Below are 21,446 nucleotides of genomic sequence, written 5' to 3'. Positions count from 1 at the left end.
CACAAGAGAAGCTCTATTGTTTCCCTGATGTCTTGCTCCTGTATTGAGTGAGCATTCAAATCATGTTTTTACAGTTTCTTCCATCAAGTGTCAGTGGGAATTTTCTATAATTCCGAACTGCCGTTTTACATATGGCTTTATTAGTTTTGCACCCAGGTAGATCATTTCATTGTATTTAGACCTTCCTTGCCATGGCTCCTGTCTAGATCGTCGTACAGACAATCGATGGGTTTACCATCGGTCACGTTTTTGGATGACAGCCATTCACCCTTCTTGGTAATCTCGTCCATTATCTCATTGCCACGAATGTCTTAGAAACGTGGCATCCAGTAAAAGCTGCTCTGCTTCCCAAGACACTTTTGGTCGGTATGCGAAACGACGTTATTGTTTTGATTGTTGCTTAGCTGTCACCGTACATATTATTTTCTGGAGTTGCCTGCTGATCCAATAGAGGCTCCGCGGGTTTCCTAATAACAAAAGGCTCTGCTTGAATTATACTGCAATAGTCCGACAGCTTAAAAGGCTGGAAATGACGGAACGACAACGGCTAATATTTGATGACTCTCAAGTCCATTTCCGAAATGTGTGATGCGCATGAATCAAAAGTGTGTTCATGTTGAAATTTCCTACAGGGTTTATATGCATAGTTAGAAACATTAACTTCAAATGTATGTATGTAGATGTCAGTGTATGTGTGCATTTAAACTTTAATGCATTTATCATATTTGGAGTTTGCGCAAATCAAATTGAGGTAATAAAAACAAAACTAACTAATACATGCGAGATCAGTTCATTGACTAGTTTGGCGCCAAACACATTATTGACTACGGAAAATGAAACTAATCGAAAACGAATGCTAATACGAACAACTGTGACGAAATAAAATTTTGATTGATTTGCGATTTTTTGTTTTGCATATCCGTTATTGATATTTCGGCTGCATAGCGTAGACTCAACATGAGTCTATACATATGTAAGGTGGTGTGTGTGCTTAGCCATGCAATGGAGTAGCACAGTTGAGCCTTTTACCTGCCTGGCGCGCGATTATCCATCAATATGCAGCATTTGTACTGAGGAAAGAGCGAACTAGAAAGTACTTTCACTATTGCCTTGCACATACATACACATATGTATAACTGAGCATGTAAATATGATTCGTCTATGAGTGGGAGTTTCACTAAAACCGAGATATTATGCACAAAATAAAACAGAAATGGTTTCGACATGCTTGTTTTTGTTTTTCAACGTGGAATTTTTTGTGTGTTTTCGTATGCAAGTATGCCGACATTTTGGTATTTTATTTGCGTTAAGTGCAAGTGCGTGTGGCAAGTAGCTGTTAAAATTACAAATAATTATTTTATTTTTAATTAAACGCCGAAATGCATTCGTTTAACATCCAAAGGAAGTAGAGCATTGAATTTCACATTTCACGGTTTCTGCCCATTAATAACCATCCACCCATTTGTGTTTTATAGCGTGTTTAGTCGCCCGCAATTAACATTAATTCGTATCTTTATACATACATACATACATACATACATACATATGAAACTACTTCCAGTGTTAGTATTGTGTTAAATTTGGGGTTATATTTGTTGTAAGCGGCTAGGAAGTGGTGTGTGCCTCAAGTGAAAGCAATCGTAATTAAAGAAAATTATGTTTGGGGTATGGAGGCAGCAGGCTGGGATTTCCATGTAGAGTTTGAGAGTTTCTTGAATAATATGAATAGCAAGTACTTTTTATACCCTGAACATGGTATATTAAGTTTGCCACGAAGTTTGTTACACCCAGCAGGAAACGTCGGAGACCCTATAAAATATGTATGTATAAATGATCAGCATGATGAGCTAAGTTGATTTAGCCTTGTCCGTCTGTCTGTATATATACTCTCAGTTTTTAAGCTATCGTCCTTTTCTCACTAAGAAGCTGATAATTTGTCGGAACGGCCAATATTAGACCAATATATCATATAGCTGCCATACCACCAACCATTTGTTTTGATTTTTTAGTAAAATCTTTTTATGTTCGTGTGAATTTTAATACCCGCATGTCGATTAGTGTATGTTTGGCAAATGCTTGCTTACGACGCGAAATGTTTCTTTGGCAATTTTTACCGTTGAAAATGTTGTAGAAGTATTATAGGGAGTTTACTTTATCACGAACACAAATATTTCAGTGGTGCAAAGAATTCGGTGAAGGTTGTGAAGTCATCGAAAACTTAGGCGATAGCATTATATAATTGTCATGTGTATTAAAATGACATAAATTAATTGTGTACTAAACTATGTACACATGTAGTTTTGTTTATTAGTCCGGGTTAAATTTAATCAGATGGTTTGCACGTAAATATGTTTTTGAGTAGATATAATCAGGTACAGGCAGGTACTCGAGCATGTGTACTAATTTTTATTTTAGTAAATAAACAACATATTCGCAAGCACAATTCGAGTGATAACAAATACAACGCTTGTTCCAAAAAGAAAAACAATTTAAGAAAATGCTGATAAACAGTTGGCACAAAAAGAATAATATTGTATTAGCTTCAATAATCCCAAGTGCGCAATTGTTGAATACATATTGACAAACATAGGTGTGTACACACATATACATATATATAGGTATATAATTTCACTGTTGCATATGACTGTCAGTATTAACTGATCTGTTATCACCTTTTTACTATATATGGGTTATTGTGTCTAATTATAAAACAAAGCAATTGAAGCGATTAGAGCGTAAATTACGTATACACACGGTGGCTAAATTGTCAGTATATTATGTGAAAAATTAGTGAAATGTTAAATTTTTGTTATCAACTAGGAACAAAAAGCGTGATTCTAGTAAAAGCGAAAAACAAGAAAAAACGTTAACTTTAGTTGAAATAAGATAGTTTTCCACACCGTAACTCCATTTTGATCGGCTGGTTTGTATGGCAACTATATGCTATAGTGGTCCGATCTAAACAACTTCTTCGCAGCTGAAGCGCTGCCTTGGACAATTATCTATGTCGAAATTCGTGAAGATATCTTGCCAAATAAAAAAGAGTTTGCCATATAAGAATATGATTTTGATCGATCCAATACGCTATAGTGGTCCGATATCGGTCCGATAAATGAGCAGCTTCTTTGAGAAAAAAGAACGTGTGCAAAATTTCAGATTGATATCTCAAAAACTGAGGGACTAGTTCGTGTATATATAGAAAGAGGGACAGATACATAGACAGATATAGTTAGATCGACTCAGCGCATCACGCTGATCATTTGTATATATATTTTACAGGGTCTTTCAAATTAAAATAAATATTCAAAACTTGGCCATTACGACTTCACTTCCGGCAGTCGCTCGGAAAAAAGATGCTGCCGCGTTGACAGCAGAACTTTTTGGAAGATCATATGAAGCAAAAAGAATAAAAATACATGTTTTAGCTAAGACCATAAACTAGTAGTGGACAAAGGAAAAAAAGTGAATTTTGTATTTTTTGCAGATGTTTTTTAAAAAATTGCAAATTTTGGTAAACATTTCTCGACGTTTTTGTTTAAGTAGTTGTAATTGAAAGTACCTTGCTCAATACCTTGCAAATTATATCTCGAAGAGCTGTTTAAAATTTCATGAAGTTCGGTTGAGTAGTTCGCGATAAATTTTGACAATTGACTTTAAAGTTTCAAAAAAAACGCGTTTAGAGTTTTAAGTGACTATATAGCTAACCTAGAGCGCGCCACTTTTCAAGGCTGCATCTCCAAAACTATTACGCGCATCAACTTGAACATTTAGGTCAATATTCTGGAGATGTTATAAAATTAAATAAGAGAATACATGTTTATTTCAGAACTGTCCCATTCTTTAATATCGACGTTTTAATTAAAAGTTCATTTGGGTAAGTATACATACAAAAATATATATATATGTACATATGTATAAGCGTTAAATTAGACAGTTAAGGGGGATTTGATACGAGTGCTTATAGATAATACATGAAACTCATGTCTACCTTTTCCTTTGTTTACATCTATTTACCGCACGCCGGGGCACACTAGCGATACGATAATACGTGTATGTACATAGATAGCGACTACGCTGCGTAAAATTAACCACGACGTCAGTCCGAATAAACTTTCGCTTTCATTGCAAAACACACTGTGTTTACATATAGACACATATGCTCATATGTACTATTTATGTATGTATGCATGGCTAAAGGTGTGCTTGTATTGCTTGGTAAGTACCAGGTATGGCTGAATATATTACCCCACATACTCACGAGCGGATAAACAAAACTAAAATTAATGTAGATAACAAAATATGTACACAAGAGTATGTGTATCTAAATATGGTTGTATGTATGTATGTATATAAAAAAAATTATTATTGCTGTTATTAGGGAGTGTCACAGGATAGCTAGTTATAATATAAAATATGCGCACACAATTACAGATAAAAATATTATTTTATTTGTACATATATATATATATATATTTATATATGTATATATCCATATCTGCATCTCTATCTGTTTCTGTTTCTGTTAATGAGCTCAAATGATCGTAGATTTATTACTTTTCATCCAAATGTTCATAATATTATATGATGCATACTTATATTATTTTAACGTGATTCACACACGTGTTTACCCTAGAGGTGCGGTTCGGGAAACACGTGAACGCAGCATAAAACAAGCTTGGGTTGGCCAAATTGAGGAGTGGTTCTTATGTACGTACTGTTATGTAAGGGAAAATATGTATCGTTACCCTGCATTACCTTTAATATTTTCTTTTAATTTTGGATTATGAACTAAATATTAAGAGCAATCATATTTTTTGCAATATTTGGTGACTTTAAATTGAAACGTAAAAGTAAACTGAGCAAAGCCATAAAATAAATTATCAACAATATTAGCAGCAAATAAATAAATATATCAAAATTTAAACCTTTTCTTCCATATAACTACTACTTTCATACTAAGGCTGAGAACATAGTGGAGTGGCAGAAAAACTTTAGTGAGCACCATCGCATATGTTTGTCAAATTTTGCGAATTGGCGTAAATATTGATATAACTAAACTCTTTGTGAAAATCATAAAGTTTTTTACTATTGAAAGTTTAAGAAATCGGTGCAAAAGTTCACGAATTTTACATAAAACCATTTTTTGTATGGTAGAAATCACACTTGTTTTTACTTGTTAGGAAGTAATTTTAAACATATTTCTGGTTGCCAGAGAATTGTAATATTATAGAATTCATTCACATACACGTTTCCTAAGTTCCCAGCTGTGAGTTATTCACCGTTCTACTATGTGCATAGCTTAATATTCAAAAGCCAAATTTCAATTTATCGAAAATTCCAAATATTTGTGCTATACTTTTATGAATCATTTTGTCCACTTTGAATTATGCACTTAAGAAGTCAGCGCATCAGCATGTTTTTCAAGTCGAAATTTTCGATAAGTGCATAGCAACAATTTTGAAAGTAGTTTTTCAATATAAATCCGCATGTTAGCAAATAAAAATGCCAAAAATAGAGTTTAAAATGCGAGATAATAAATTAAGTTTCCAAAATAAATTGCTTTTAATTAGCTTAAAGTAAACTGATGCGAATGATTAAAAACTAGTTGTGAGATACAATAATTTGTTCTATTTTTGTTTCGAATCTGATTTTAAGTAATTATATCCAGCTGGCAATGTGTTGGAGAGTAATGAATCAGTAATCTTAGAACTAGTACCAGAACCAATCAGGTTTCTGACAAAATTCGACGATTGTCAAGAGATAGAAAATATCAGTTACCTGCATAGAAAAAGGACAATCGACTGAATAGTTGGGCCTGTGTTTGATATTAGTTTAAAAACTTCATAACTATTTGGTTTGATTGCCGGTTCCCTACAGGTGTGTCATTACGGCAAAATTCATATTTAGGATTCCAATGCAGTTGTTGAGAAGTGTAAAAATGTTAGTTGGCTCGCATTAAATGGCTACATATACTAATAATAAAATGCCATTTCAATAGAAAAATCGATTTATGTTAATTTTATAAATCAACGTGGAAGATAATAATCATTTACTAGCCGTTTCGTAATTAGTTAAATGAGCTGTTGTTCGCTTGGGAAACTAGTTAGCTTCGATTTATTTAATCAAATTCATACATAACTCGGTTATTTTCATATTTGGTATCAGCGATTATCTTTGAATATATCAAAATTTTATGACTTTTTATGTTCCATCTTTTTGGTTTCGTTAACTGGTGGTAGAGTTCGAAAAAGCCGATGGTATTCACTTAGATAAGCATTTATAAATTATCACCTAGTTATTATAGAGATTAAAAAAGCACAATATTTAGATGATTTATCGATACTTCAGGATTGGTAAGGGTGAAAACAAAAAAACCATGATAAAAGAATTCTTGCAATATGGATAGCAAACCAAAAAGGCTTTAGGTAACATATAGTTAAAAATATTTTAAAGAGAAGCTGCCACCTATTATAAAAAATAAAAAAATATATACCAATATGGATATCAAACTAAAGTGAGACGAAAAAGTTTATATTGTAGTTAAATATATTTGTCAAATAGGGTTGCCATTGACTCTAAACTAGTTCAATAACATTGTTAGACCATCGAGTTATTGCGATATCATATCAAACTTCTACCTATCTCTTTAATATAGAATAATATGGTTGAAAATATTTTTAAGAGGTTGGAGAATGCTTACTGTTGAGAATATTGTTAAACAGGGTTGCCAACTGCCCCAAAAGTTATTTTAATAAATATGAGGCTGATTTCTTTAGTAGAGTTGCCAACTGTTTAATCTTATATTTGCAATTGTATAAACAAAATAAATGAAACATTTGAAAGTAGGTATTAAACTAGAAAGGCTTAAGAACCAGAAGATTTGTGTCTCAAAACTTTTGAGAAGGTTTGGCAACGAAAATCGGAAAATATTATCAGTACAACATTGGCATCAAACGAATAGTAAATGAGCTTTTACTGACTGAGAATAAATTATCTTGCTTAAAATTGTTGAAATTCGAGTTTTTCTTCACTTGGATAAATTTTAAATTATTAAATTTATTAAATTATGCTTTATATGTTGATTTAAAAATATAATGTGCTCAGCTGGCAAAACCTTTTGTTTATTGAGTAGTATAGCTTTAGATGAAAATGCGATTGACGCTTTTCAAGTTTCACATTTCGATAACTGTTATGTTGAGCGTGCTCATTTTACATCGTTTACATTCGACATGCTGAAGGCTTCATTACGCACTTGAGTGACGCTCAAGATAAGCTTAGTTTTGCACGCACCATGAGTCGGAGTTACTTGTTCGATTTGTACCATTTCACTCAAACCATGAAAGACCAAAAGTAAAAGACTAAGCTTGAGTAAAAGTTCAACTTAAATCAGTACATGCATACATAATCCTACAAACACACACACACACATACAATTGCATACAGACATCTAATCTAATAAACAAGTGCCGACTGCTGACAAGCAATATTTGGCTTAAAGTCGACAAACCACCTACGGATAGGCATGGTTGGTTGGACAAAATGGTAATGCATATGTAGTACAACTGGCTTTGCGAACTTACTCGCCTTGTTCGTTAGCTGGCTAACTGCCGGGCTGATTAGCTTACTGGTCGCTGGTTGCTGCCAGCATTGAGTTGCTGGACTGCTTGAGTTTCGCAGACACACACACAAACACAGTGTCAGCGAAAAAGAACTCAAAATCATTGAGTTGGTGCTGCACACAATGCTATACGACACGCAAAAAAGTATATTTGTACATACGTAATTTCTTTAGTTGGAGCTGGTTTGGCTTTTTTGGTTTGCCGCTGTAGAAGTGCTGCGCATGCGCACAAGTCGAGCAGTTCAGTCACAGTTACCAACTCCAACGGTTGAGATCAGTTGAACGGTTAGTGCGCAAAATAAAAAGCGTGGCAAAGTTTTAGCTTCAAATTATATTAAATGCATTGAAAAAAATAATTATACATACATACATATAATATCATATGGGATTATTTTTTTGGACCAAAATGGTTTGAAAACAAGCTAATAGTAGAAACTCGCAAAAAAGTTTATGTGAAAAGGCAAACAAATATCAAAAAGACCTGCGTGTGCACTTTATGGATTCGTTAAAAAGCTAAAAATCAAATTTATTTAAAAAAATATAAAAAAAAACCAAAAATTTAAAATATTAAAAAATCGCAAAATTTTAATATTTTTTGTGGAAGTGAATGACAATTTTGCCAAAACTGAACTTATTAATTATAATTTGTATTCAATTTTAATTATTTTTTTGTAATTATTACTTTTTTGCAATATTAGACAAAAATTGAAGCATATATGAAATAAAACAACAATAATAGACAGCGCAAAAATGTGTGCATGCACTAAAATAATTCCAGCTGCGCTGCGCTTAATAGCCTAGCTAGCAACGATTTCACTTTTCAAATGCAAATTGAATTTTTTTAATTTATTTTCTTTTGCATTCAACTTATTACATTATTTTTTTTGTAGTAACATTAATTAATTTTTTAACCAAAAATATATTTATTTATTAGTTTTGTTTAAATTAAACAAAAATTTAAATTTTTAAAAATTTAAATACATTTTTTCTTAATTTTAATTTTTTTTTTGCATATTTTTGTTTATTACCGGTATTCAGCAATTTTAATTTAAAACTAGTGAAAGTTCAATTCAAAGTGATGCATAAACACTTTATTGCTACAGTGCTTTTAAAACAAAGTTTAATGAAACGGTATTTATATTTTTTTTATTTTGATTTGTTTTGTTTTCTTTTTAGTGCAACTTGCAGCATAACTAAATCAACGACTGCATTTTGTTGTTGTTTGTAAATTGTGCCACGCCACGAACACATAGTTTTACGTGTACAAACAAACGCGTAGACGTTCTATTTTGTGAGTTTTCCCGAAATTGAAAAAAAAAATACATTTCAATATTTTGTTGGTGTAGCACAAAGCAGCGAATCACAGGAAACACCAAACTTCTGGAATTCATTCGTTGAGTCTACGAATTATCAAACAAAATGGTAAGTTATTGCATTGAAATACACAAACGTATATTAAATATGTATGCATGTATGTGCCTGAGACACGCCGCAGTGCCGTGAAACGAAAGACTTAAGACACGAACTCAGGCCACATATGCCCAAATGCAACGCAAGTGTATAGTCGAATGCGCTGCAGTGAATGACTGATTTGGCCATTTGCGCTGAACATACGCAGTCAACGTGTCATTTGGGTGTATGAATGTATGTTACAGTGTTGTTTTTGCGGAGAACAAAATTAGAAAAAATCCAAAAAAAAATCATTATTTGAGGCACACAAGCCAAATGTTATGCGATAATAATCGAATACACTACTGCGCTCATACAAAATTCGCTGTTTTCCTAATTCACTTGTATTTGAATGCACGAAATGTTTGTGTTTGCGCATGTCTGTTTACGCATATTCATGCTGGTTGCCACAAATTTCACTTTCGTTGCGCAGAAAACGTAATGTGCGTTGGAAAAAGAAGTGCAGAAAAGTAATTTTAAATTGTATTGCATGAGATGTTTGTTAAACGATTCGGCGAGCACTTTTATTTGCGATGCTTTCATTTTAATTGAAGCATAATTTCACGCACAAAGCGGGTTGTAATATGCAAGAAATAAGTGATATTAGATCGCAAGAAAGTTTTTGCCGAAAAATTGCAAATAGCTTTGCACGTTTCATTCTTTTTGCAAACTGATGAAGATATCAGAGCAAAATTTTATGTTTAAATTTTTTGTATTTTAGTTAAACTAATTTCTTAACAATAAAATGTCGAAATTTATAAATGAATTATAATAAGTTATAGCCAAATCCCATAAAAAATTATTGAAAGTAACGAAATTTTCAAGCAATACATTGATTCTAAATTCTAAGCATCTGAATCTAAGTAAGACCGGGCAGCATTAAGTTGAGGTGCACTAAATGGCGCTGAAGTCAAATCTTTTAAAAATCAATAATTTGGCGATTTGTTACATATTTTAAATATATATTGCAGTTTAAAGGAATTATATTGGTAAACGATTTTTTTCGCTGTATGAAGCCAGATTAAATTATTCACGGTTTGATTTGGCTTATATTTTCATATTAGCATTTCCTGCTCTGTTAGATGCATCAAACTTTGCTCTCCAAGCATATTTAAGTCTCTGCAAAGCTGGATTGGAGAGTATTCACATTAATATTTTACAAAACAGTTACATTAAACAGTTTGATTTTTTAAAAAAATTCATAAGCTGTTAACTCTTTTGGCATTTCATATCAACTTCGTCGCGGAAGTCTTTTCACGCTTCATTAAACCGACACAATAGTATGATGTCGAATTTGCTAATAAAAAATTTACCGCCAAATTCGATCATTAAATTATTTTATACACTTTATTACCTGAGCAGATGTTTTGTGTTGCGTTTAAGTTTCCCGAATTTCATTAGACAATTTATGTTTAACTGCTTCCTGACGCAAGTTCGTAGCTTAAGTCTTTTGAAAAATTTTGTGTTTTGTGCAAATTTTTATTTAAAACTAAAAAAGTGTAAATATATCGAAATTTGTAGGAAGTTCTGCTGTATTAAAACTTCATCTTCAGCTATTTTTATAGACTTGGTAAAATATTTAAATATAATTTTTAGACACACTGAAATAATCGACACTTCCGCAACGTGGTTTTCAAAATTTTGTTGCTTAAAAAAAGTTCACAAAGATAAAAACGTTTAAATAAAATAATGAATTTGAATTATATTAATTGAATTTTGCTTCTCAACTTGTATTTCCGCTGCTAAATAATTGTTTTAAAGAATTTAATGATATATTTTTGTCTTTTGTATGGTTTAAGCGACTCATTTCCTGTGCCTTCGTATACTTTTCTATTGAATTCTATTGGATTCACATATAATTTTATAAACAAAGTTTTTAGTTTTTTAATATGAATTACAATAATCACAGAGGAAATATTTTATAAATAAGATACAGTTGAAGATTTTAAAGTTTTTAAGTATTTTTTTAATTTAATTGAGATACAAATAGTTAAAAATTAATAGTTTTTTTTTATGATTAACATTAATATTATTTTATCATATGCATCTGTTTCAAATAGAAAACGTGTCTATTAAAAGGTTTTAGAAAAAGAATTGATATATGCATGCATATATTATACGAAATGCTAGTAGTATATGTTTATGAATATGTATGAATTCGCATCACTGTTCGTTGGTGTATATTGGTTGACACAAAATTAGGTTTGCTTGCAGCTAACAAGTCTGACCAGCTCGAAACTCGACCGCATTTGGTCAAATCAACCAAAAGCTGCAAAGGCACGATGTGTGAGGTGTATTTATACACACATACATGCATACATTTATAATTTTTTGGATCAATCGAATGTACCAGTATATATGCACATATATATTAAATATATGCATGCGCTCAAAACCGCCTTTCATATATGCGCTGATGTTTGTATGTAAGGAATTATATACATATATATATATGTCTATATATTCAGGCTGGCTTACACATAAGTTTGCATGTAGGCATATAAATAATTCATACAACTCGTCGATGCTACAAGTACGATTTGGCGCAAATCATGCTCATTTATGCCGTGTTTCAATTCAACATTTGAGGTTTTCGGAAAAAACTGTTACGCGAAATTTCTGTATACAAGCCAATGGGAGCAAAATAATATTTATATATCACATATATATGTATATGTATGTATATGTATGATAAAAGGTGTGTTTGCTCGCATATTGCTATTGCATACTTACATGCAAACGTTTTTGCTCGAAATGTTATAGATAAAATACCGTTATTGCTGCCCTAATGAAAATTGCAAAATTCACTTTCAAATAACGGTGCACATGTACACGCGATATCAAGTGCGCATATGCATACATACAAACACACACGAACAGTCATATAAATACTCGGCAACACACACACGCACACATACACGCAAAATGCATGTGTGAGTGCGGAATCGAGAGATTTCCTATTTAATTACCAATAATTACGCTGCAACATCTAAACTCATATATATGTATGTATGTATGTGTGTATATAAATCCTGTCTGCACTGACCACTACAGTGTGGCATGAATAGGTACATTAACGGTAGTGTGGGCAAACATGCGAGTACCAGTTTTCACTGCTGCCAGTACCATACTACCACTACATACATACATATGTATATACCATACACTCATTCAAGTGCTGCTGCTGGGTATTGGACAACGGGTGTTGTGGACTCTTTGTTATCTTTGGACCAACAACTGTCTGCATTTGTCCAATTGTAGTTCATTTGCTTTTATTTTTACAATATTTTTTGTTATTATTTTCTCTGTTTATTTGCTCACTCCAGCATAGTTTATGCGCAAAAGCGTGTGAAGCTCCCAATTAAGGTTGAAGTCCTCAGCGCCGTTTGATTTCTGTGTATTTTACCATACGCGTGTGTTTGTTGTTATCTGTTCGCTGGGCTCTTGACTCATTGTTGTGTTGTTGTTGCTATCGACTTGCAATTTTGTCCATTGATCGTACAGGAAGTTGACGCTGCTGAATTTATTTAGTGGAAATTGCTTGTACATACAAAGATATAAATAGTATTTGTTAGTCTGCAATTGTGTACTCACACACACACATGCCTTATGCATGTATCTTCAGCACAACTTTTATTACACTCCCAGTTAAGTGCCTCGTTTGATGTTGTTTCAAAGTCAAAATGAATGCTAATTAATGAGCGCAACTTTCGCGCGAATTTGAAGAGATATTTAATATATACACACACATAAAATGTATATGTATATATGTATGTGTATGTGTGTCTAAGAGCTCACGTTGTTAATTTTATATTGATCGTAAAGAAGTTCATAATTGAAAAATGTCAACGCACAATAAAATGTAAATAAAACAAAAAAAATATTTTCTAATCATTAACTAAGATATATTTTGAAATAGAGTGGCCACCTAATGAAAAAAAAAATAAAACAGATACTATTTAAAAATTATATATTTAGTATAAGGCATTCAAGAAAGACTGCGGCTTTTTATGGAGGCTTCAATTTAAAAATATTTTTGAGAGAAGAGTTGCTACCTTTTGAAAAAAATCAAACAGGCAAAAATATTACAAAAACAAAAAAAAAATTATTTTGGCAATAGCACCCTTGACAGCTGCATTTCTTGTATCGAAAAAGGGTATAAAAGATGCTTATCTTGATTTGCACCAATCAGTTTTAATAGCAGATATAGTGGTCCGATGTAAAGAATTTGTTCGGAAATTGTAGCGCTGCCTTTAACAGTAAACTATGTGTGTAAAATTTTTTGTTTTTCATACATGGACTTGGTATTGAACAATCAGTATGTTTGGCAGCTATATCGTATTATATATATATAGCCATGCCAAATTTTCCATTAAAGTTTACTAAAATAAAAAAGTTGGTAATAAAATAACAACTAAGGCATGCTTAAAGAAAGAAAATCTTTGCTTTTATATAACACATAAACATTCATAGTCGTTTCTTTGCAATTTTGACGTTTAATATAGCAAAACATATGTATTATGTTATCAAGAAAAATCGATATATATTCTAACAATAATATTTATTTACGTGCAAATTAGTACAATCAAATCACTTTTACTTTAACATAAGCTGCAATATATCTATAACAATATTTGAAAAAGTTCATGCAAAAGCAACAACAACAACTAAAACCAAAAGATAGAAGTTGGCAAACCTTTTGCCTTTACTGCTGTCTTTGTTACCAGTTTTAATAAAACGTACAATCAGAAATTCAAAGAAAAGTTATCACAATTACCAGCGCTGGTCAACTTAACTATTTATTTCAGATCATTTTTGTTCAAATATTACTTAATATAAAATTGGCTAAATTGGCTTTAACTCATACTAGTACTATGACCATTGACCCCGAGTCACTTTCTTTTGTTGGCGAAAACTGTAAGACTATGCAATACTCTCTCATAATCATTAAGTAATCGTTCGCTTGTTTACCGCGTTTTTTTTAATTTTCTTGCTGTTGCTTTGGTTTTTGTCTGCTTTCAAGTAATTTATTAGTCGCCTGAATACCAAACCCTTATTTTGTAGTTGAATCGTGCAAGCATTACATCGTTTGATCAACTATTTTATGGCGTTAAAAAGGTAGTCAATAAACTGACAATTTCCAAAAATGCCAGGCACAACAACAGCAGTAACAACAGCAATTGAGTCAATGAGTTGAATTCGAAACGAGACGCTGGAAATATCGGTTGCCCGATAGGCAATAGATATGTACATGCGTGTGTGTGTGAATATGTGAAAATGCAGACTGATTCGTATGCACATGCAGACGCTACCTCAACATCAGTATGTACATATGTGAGTAACGGCGGAGAGATACATATTATTATGCATGTTTGCATGTAGGTTTGTGCGCTTTCCTCAGCAGTTACCTATATAGAAGCGCTCACATATGTACATATATATTTATATATATTTACACATACATACGCACGCGGTTTGTGCCTGCAACGACCGGCATGGGCAACGGTAAGTGAAATACCGCAATATAGCGAACACCGGCGCCACGCAACCAATTGCAATAATAATATTAACAACAACAACAACAACCATAACTAAAAATGTAATGCTAAAGTTACACCGCCAATATGCGCAAAGAAACAAACAAACAAACAGACAGACAGACATCACAACATATTCGCCTTTCACTTCGGCCACTTCACTTGCGGCGTTGTGCTTTATTGTAGCCGTGCCGTCGGAGTGCGGGCGGCACGCGGAGGCCCCACATTCACACACACACACACATATAAGTATATGTGTGTAGCTTGATTGTGCATCGAAAGTTATCCGCAACGCTGGTTGAAATGGAAAACCGTCCGAGTGGCCCAAAGTGGAAAAACAAGTCGGTAACCGAATCAATGGCTGCTGTTGCATTGAAAATATTGAAAAGCTGCTAGTCAGCACATAAAGTGGCGCATGAAAAAGGAAAATTGTAAATGGCAAGTGTGGATAAAGAAAACAAAAACTAATATTTGGGTAATAAATGTCGTAGTCATGTTAACTTGAACACTGCAAAATGATTAAATAGAAGCTGTAAAAATTTGAAAATCAAGGAGGAGCGCTGTACTGCTTATGGGTGTAAGAAAGGGCTGGTAAAGCCATTATTAGTGAAAAGTAATTGGCATATGATAAATTATAGTTTTGAATTTACACAATTTTTGAATTTAGGTTTCGAGTTTTATGGTAAATTGTTCAAGTGGTAAATGATTCAATTTTCAATTTGAAAGAAAAAATATTTTTTTGTGCGCAAGTTATAAGAGATTATTATAATAAGAAAAGAAAAGAAATTGGTTGGTTTGTCGCAGATGTTTGTATTCAATTTCGAGATAGAAATTATCATTAAAGCAAAAAACAAAAAATGTTAAAAATAATAAAAATTTAAAATTAAAATTAAGAAAAATTATATTAAAAAATATAAATATACATTAAAAAAAAAATAAAGAAACAAAGAATGACTACATAAATACATACATTTTTTAAATCTTTTTTCTTTTTTTAAAACAAAATTATTTCGTAGTTAGGAACTAAAACGAAAAAAATAAAAACTAAAACAAAAGATTTAAGAAAAATAAAATTTAAAATATAATATGAGAAACAACATCACAAAGTCAAATTAAAATCATCTTTATATTAATGAAAACTTTTTTTTTGTTTTCAATATTTTTTCTTTTATTTCTTAAAACAATATTATTTCATAGTAACAAATGTGTGCAAAATGGTGATATTTCTGTAAAATATTAACAGCGTATCATATTTTGGTTCTTTCATGTTGTGTTATGCTAAGAAATAATTAGACTTGCGCATTTCCTGTTAAACATAATTACGTAAAAAGTATAAAATTCCACTCTAACTCTTAAATGGAAAAATAAGCATTTATGAATAATTACACAAATTTAATATGCTTTATTCTATTACTATTATTTCTTTGTCTGCATGACTTTTTATATAAACACTGCGATAAAACGAGTGCACTGTAATTAAAAACGTGTATTCGACATGCTTGCACTAGTTATCAAAAGCTGCATTACTCACATGAGTAACTGCAAAGTCGAGCTAATAGAACAGGCAAATCTCTCATTTCTCTCGCTTGCGTCAATCGAGTTAGCAGAGTGAAAATGTATACAACAAAAAGTAAATATTTTATTAGTCATATGCATATATACACATTTATTATTATATGACTGCTGCTTAGCACTTCTGCGACTGCACGTGTTGAAAACAAAAGACTTAAGCGACAAACCTACCACAATGCAAAGCAGTGAATAGTGACAGATTCGCTATGCTTCAATGCTGACTGATTGTTTTATTGTTTGGCAGCTCTTTCGAGCGCTCAAATATGGTTGGCCAAGTTCTATATGCATACGGCAACATTGCGCATGTGCAAATGCTATCCACTTACAAGCGCACATACACACACATACATTTATGTAATTATATTTACATAGACTGTACGTATGTAAGTGTGTCAATAATGAATGTTGGTTGCAGTGCAACGGAGGAGAGAAAGTTGTTTTGCGCCGCGCATTTATGGCGATTGTTCTGTGTGTCGCCACAAAATATTGAAAAAAAAAATTATAAAAAATTATATGCTCTAAAATTGTTATGTTAATTCTTATTTGTGTATTTGTATGTGTGTAAATCTAGTTAAAATTTACTAAACACGCCTTAAAGTAATGCACAGTGTAATTACAGTAATGAAAACGCCATGCGTGCGGTAAACGTTCGTCCTTGTGAGCGGTGCGTAAAAACGTTAACTTCTGCTACACCACAGCTGTAATACCCTTCACAAATAAAAAATATTCCATACCAGGAGATTATTTCTAACGTTCAGTTTCCATGACAGCTATATGCTATAGTGGTCCGATAACAGCAGTTCCGACAAATGTGCAGCTACGTGGTCAGAAAAGGCCGTCTTTCGGTGATTTCAGATGTATACAGATAGATGGACAGACAAACAGGCTTTGGCTAAATTGACTCAGCTTGTCCAATATGCGTATTTATATATAATAATATATGTATATATAAGTATATAAGAGTATATCTGTATATAAATATGTATGTGTGCATAAATCAAGTCACAAGCAGTGGCGACTGCTCCACGCACCCATTAAATTAGCCAAGAGAGTGGATTGCTGCATTACCTTTCATAGTTGCACGCTTGCATACATACTAACACACACACATGTCTGTATACGAGCGCATATAAATGCGGTTAACCAAATATAATATACTAGTTGTGATTGCAGTTATTATTATTTGCTTGCTGAAATGGCTTAGTGACGTTGCAAATGTGTGTTTGTGATTGCTTGCGAGTGTTTCGACTGTGGCAAGTTGCCGTAATGCGATACTCACATATAAAAGTACAAAACCATATATGCCATACATACATACATATTACAAACACACACACACACATGTCAACCTTTCTTTTGTCAGCATTCACTTTTTGCCATTGTTGTTGTTATTTCTGTTAAAATTCGAGTAGCTGCAAAAGCCCAACGGCGGCGCTCATTGTCTTGCTGCGCTTCCTGCTTTGGTATGAAAATAAATTACAAAGAAATAGCGGAAATTAAAAGAGAATCGCTTAACAACACGCCTCCACTTGCATTTGCCTCTGCGCATTTGTGTGCATGTGTGTGCTGTATTTTCAACATATTTACCACAACGAATTCTCAAAGTTTAAAAAAATCAATAATAAATTTAAAAATACTTTTTGTTTACGTTTTACTTCTTAATGGCCAAACAGTTGCGCTGAAAAGAGTTTTTCTTAATTTTTTCGGGCTTCTTGCTTTAATTTATTGCGCATTGTTTGTCTATCTTTAATTGCTGCTTGCCACTTCCGTTAACGATTTTTCAAAATTTTATCGTGTTTCGTAAATTAGAGAACAAGCTGTTATTCTTGCATGCAAAAGTGTGAGAACAGTGTTTTCGTTCTGATAAATAACAGTGGTTTTATTTAACATTTTACCTTGATCCAACACTGTTAGCAGGGTGTTAACTAAAATATTTGAACAGTTTTATTATAAACTCGTTGGTTATATATGAAAATGTTTTTGGATTAGATTTCAAATTATCAAATCATGTAGTTTGTTATAGCGTTAGGTTATGTTAGACAAAGTAAGTTTACACATTGGAGTGATAAATAAAATAACATTAAATTAGATTAGGCAATATTGTGTGATATAAAGTTGATTTTATTGTTTGATATTAGATTAGAACTTTGCTTCGTTTAGTTTATATTATACTGAGCTTAGATAAGTTTAGAACCAATTGCTTTGATTCTATTATACGAGTATATGTGGAGTATATCGATGGTCTACACAATATTTGATAAGATTTGTTATTGAACTAAATTTAAAGCGAATAGTTTGAGATAGGTCAGTTTATAACATACATATGAATATGCCAGGTATTTTATAATTGACAAGTAATGGATTTTGTTGAATTATATTCGCTTAAAATTGCTTTGGTTATTTCAGATTTTGTTTTGTTTTTTGATGAGATCAGTAAAGAATTTAATTTTCTGTAATTATTTATTAGATGGTAAGTGCTCGAATGCTTTAACAGCTCATTCTAACTATCTTGCCAACTAATATAGAGAACATACCAGTAGAAACGGTTTAATCGTCATTAGGAATTTGCTGCAATTAACTAAATATTCAGAACACACAAAATATCAAGGCAATGGTTATTGAATAATAATAATTTACGAATTTTTTGCGCAATTAAAATTAAAATTGAAATCGAAATCATTTTCCAATGCTAACACGAAATGACAACAATTATTTGTCACGAGCACGCGTGTTCGCCAGCTGTAAATTGCGCAAAGCCATAAATCCGAAGGTAAAGTCACCAAACAGGCGGCATTTAATTGATTGGCATGAAGATATGAATGACAAAAAATGTCTATAAGCCATAGGTGACTTATTATTAAAGTGGCTAATCAATGTATGTCAATAACATAAGCCAAGCAAAAAGTGGCAAAAATTAAAAAAAAAAATGCATTTGTAAAACAAAAGCAATGGCAACAACAAGAAAAATTATAAATTATTATGACAGAGTTATGTGGAAGACGCCAAACTTAAGCATATGTATGTATGTATATACACGATGTCATCGTCATGCTTCACTAAGCCACACGACTACCAGCTGCATAACTTGAAAAAAAAAACTTAATATTTATTGTCTAATATTTTGTTGTAGTCTGCAAATGGTGGCTCCAAAGAAAAGCAGTTGCAAGTTTTTGCGAAAATTTTCAACCACACGTTTGCGCATGCGCGTCAGGAGAAATTAGAAATGCAATTTGCATGCAAAACCAAAAAAAAAAAATTTATGTTAAAAGAGAAAAAGCTGAAGAAGAAAAGGCGGTAATTAGATAAGCAGCATTACGTTGCAATGCGCTTTTGCATATGTAATGTGGAGCAGAAGCCATAACGGCGCACAGTTCAAGCGGCTTGCGTAAGCTGTTAAGAAAGTGCCAGAGCACAAGAGCGCCAATATGTGTGTAAGAAAACGCATTAATGAAAACAAATATGAATTATGTAAGCGTTAATTACTACACGAAACATACTCGATTCACTTGTACATGCTAATTCGAGCGACGGGCAATGCGAAATCAATCAAAGAGTGGAAAATTAGTCAAAAAATTGCCACGAAATGGATTTGTTGAACGCCGCCGATTTTGTAATAAAACAAAAATGCCATACCAAATTTTTGTTAATAAACTTTGCACAGTTGTTGTTGTGGTTGCTGTTGCAGCTTGGCGGCGCTATTAGCCCTAAAGGTTTACAGCGCTGTCGGTTGAAGTCGATTGTCTTATAATTTTGCTTTTGGAAATCGTTAGCTGAGATTAATGACTTAGTGGCTTAGCGTGTATGAGGAGTTTGCCACAATTTAAACATTTTATTAGTAGACAAAAAGGTGCCGGATTTTAGATTTTTTTCTTTCTTTTGTTTTAGTAAACTTTAATTTGCCTGCAGGTTATAAAATTAGTAGAAACCTTAAATTAAAAAAAAAAAAAAAATAAAATGCGTTTTCACTTTTATTTGAGTTAATATCATGTTGATGGTATATATAGTACCTTGGCTATAAGTGACAGCACTTTCAAGCAATTTCAAAGTCACTTTTGTATTACAGTTAAATACTCAAATAATTCAAATAAAGTTTGAATCAGTAGATGCTAAGCCGAATTTTTCTAACTGCATTTTGAAAAACCCCTGCTTAAAAATATGACAAGAAATAATATTAAAATAAGACAGTAACACAATTTTGTGCCTGGATTTATCAGGAGTAAATCTTTATTCCCCTGAATTTTGTAAAGAAGCTTATATTGTTACAGATATTTCGCTTGATTAGTTTACACAATGAAAATCTAGTTTATGCATTATTTAGATTCTAAGGTTCAAGTAATGATAAGATTAGTGTGTGATAATTGTAGTATAATATATATGTATAGCATTTTTCCAGTTTTCGGTTTTAGTTTATTTTATACATACGATGGTGCTTCTGCATCTAAAATTTTTTTCTGAGATTTTTGTTGCGCAATAGAACCATATTTTTCGCCTTTCCTCTCAGTTGCCATCCATAGATTTTACATTGAAATCTTCCATTTAGATTTTATTGCGGAAACTGTCTTTTATATTTTTATCTCACTGATCGATTTCTAACCTCTTTTGAAGCTGCAGTATCAATTTTTTCAAATCACTGCTCCCATATAGGAAGAGCGAGTTCGTTGCTTAAGTCTTTTATATCGATACAACACACTGCTAAAGAGCGCGCTGCAATCAAATAAGGAACTACAAAATACTGTCATTGTTCTATAAATAATTTTTAAATTAAGTAAAAATATGGAAAAATTAAAAAAAAAAGTGCAATTTCACATTGTCACTTACTAAGAACCTTTGAAATCTTAACGAACCTGCTTATGACGAAGCCGCTGTACGATTACTTCGGCTGCATGTCATTTGAAAATATATGTGATTGTGTTTGTATGCCGCTTATTAATTTTGCAGTCTTCAAAAAGCTATAAAAAGCGCAATTTATGTGTTTTCGAAAATCTTGCCAAGATCTTGCAATAAGCAACAACAACGGCGCTCATCACCACTTGCACAAAGGCATTTACAAACATAATTATTTCTGGCATATAACAAACAGCACATACTTGTACTTGCTTGTTATGATGAGCATGAGCACACACATACATATGCAGGTATTTGTGTGACTGTATATGTGTAAGTGAGATTTAAATGATTGTTATATATTTGCATATTTACTATCAGCGTTGGTGCATTTATTAAGCGGCATTCTTTTGTTGCGCTTATTGTTGTTCTTTTTGTTGTTGTTT

At 32.3% G+C, this 21,446-nt stretch overlaps 1 protein-coding gene across 7 annotated transcripts in view; it reads left to right on the top strand.

Annotated features, from left to right (window-relative positions):
• The first annotated feature begins 2,654 nt into the window (after positions 1–2,654).
• Positions 2,655–21,446, top strand: part of Cht7 (chitinase 7) — a 47,114-nt gene continuing 28,322 nt past the window's right edge. The window contains exons 1-4 of one of the 7 annotated variants that reach the window (XM_070110912.1): positions 2,655–2,766; positions 3,827–3,874; positions 8,795–8,909; positions 8,965–9,040. In XM_070110912.1, coding sequence (XP_069967013.1) covers positions 9,038–9,040 — 3 coding nt within the window. In that variant the 5' untranslated portion in view covers positions 2,655–2,766; positions 3,827–3,874; positions 8,795–8,909; positions 8,965–9,037. Of the gene's footprint in view, positions 2,767–2,810; positions 2,924–3,484; positions 3,875–7,804; positions 7,904–8,794; positions 9,041–21,446 lie in introns of those variants that run through there. The other 6 variants (XM_070110908.1, XM_070110911.1, XM_070110910.1 and 3 more) reach the window with 6 other exon arrangements.

This window comes from Bactrocera oleae, chromosome 6, assembly GCF_042242935.1.
Source record: "Bactrocera oleae isolate idBacOlea1 chromosome 6, idBacOlea1, whole genome shotgun sequence".
NCBI lineage: Eukaryota > Metazoa > Arthropoda > Insecta > Diptera > Tephritidae > Bactrocera > Bactrocera oleae.
This window is presented reverse-complemented; position numbering and strand designations above follow the sequence as displayed.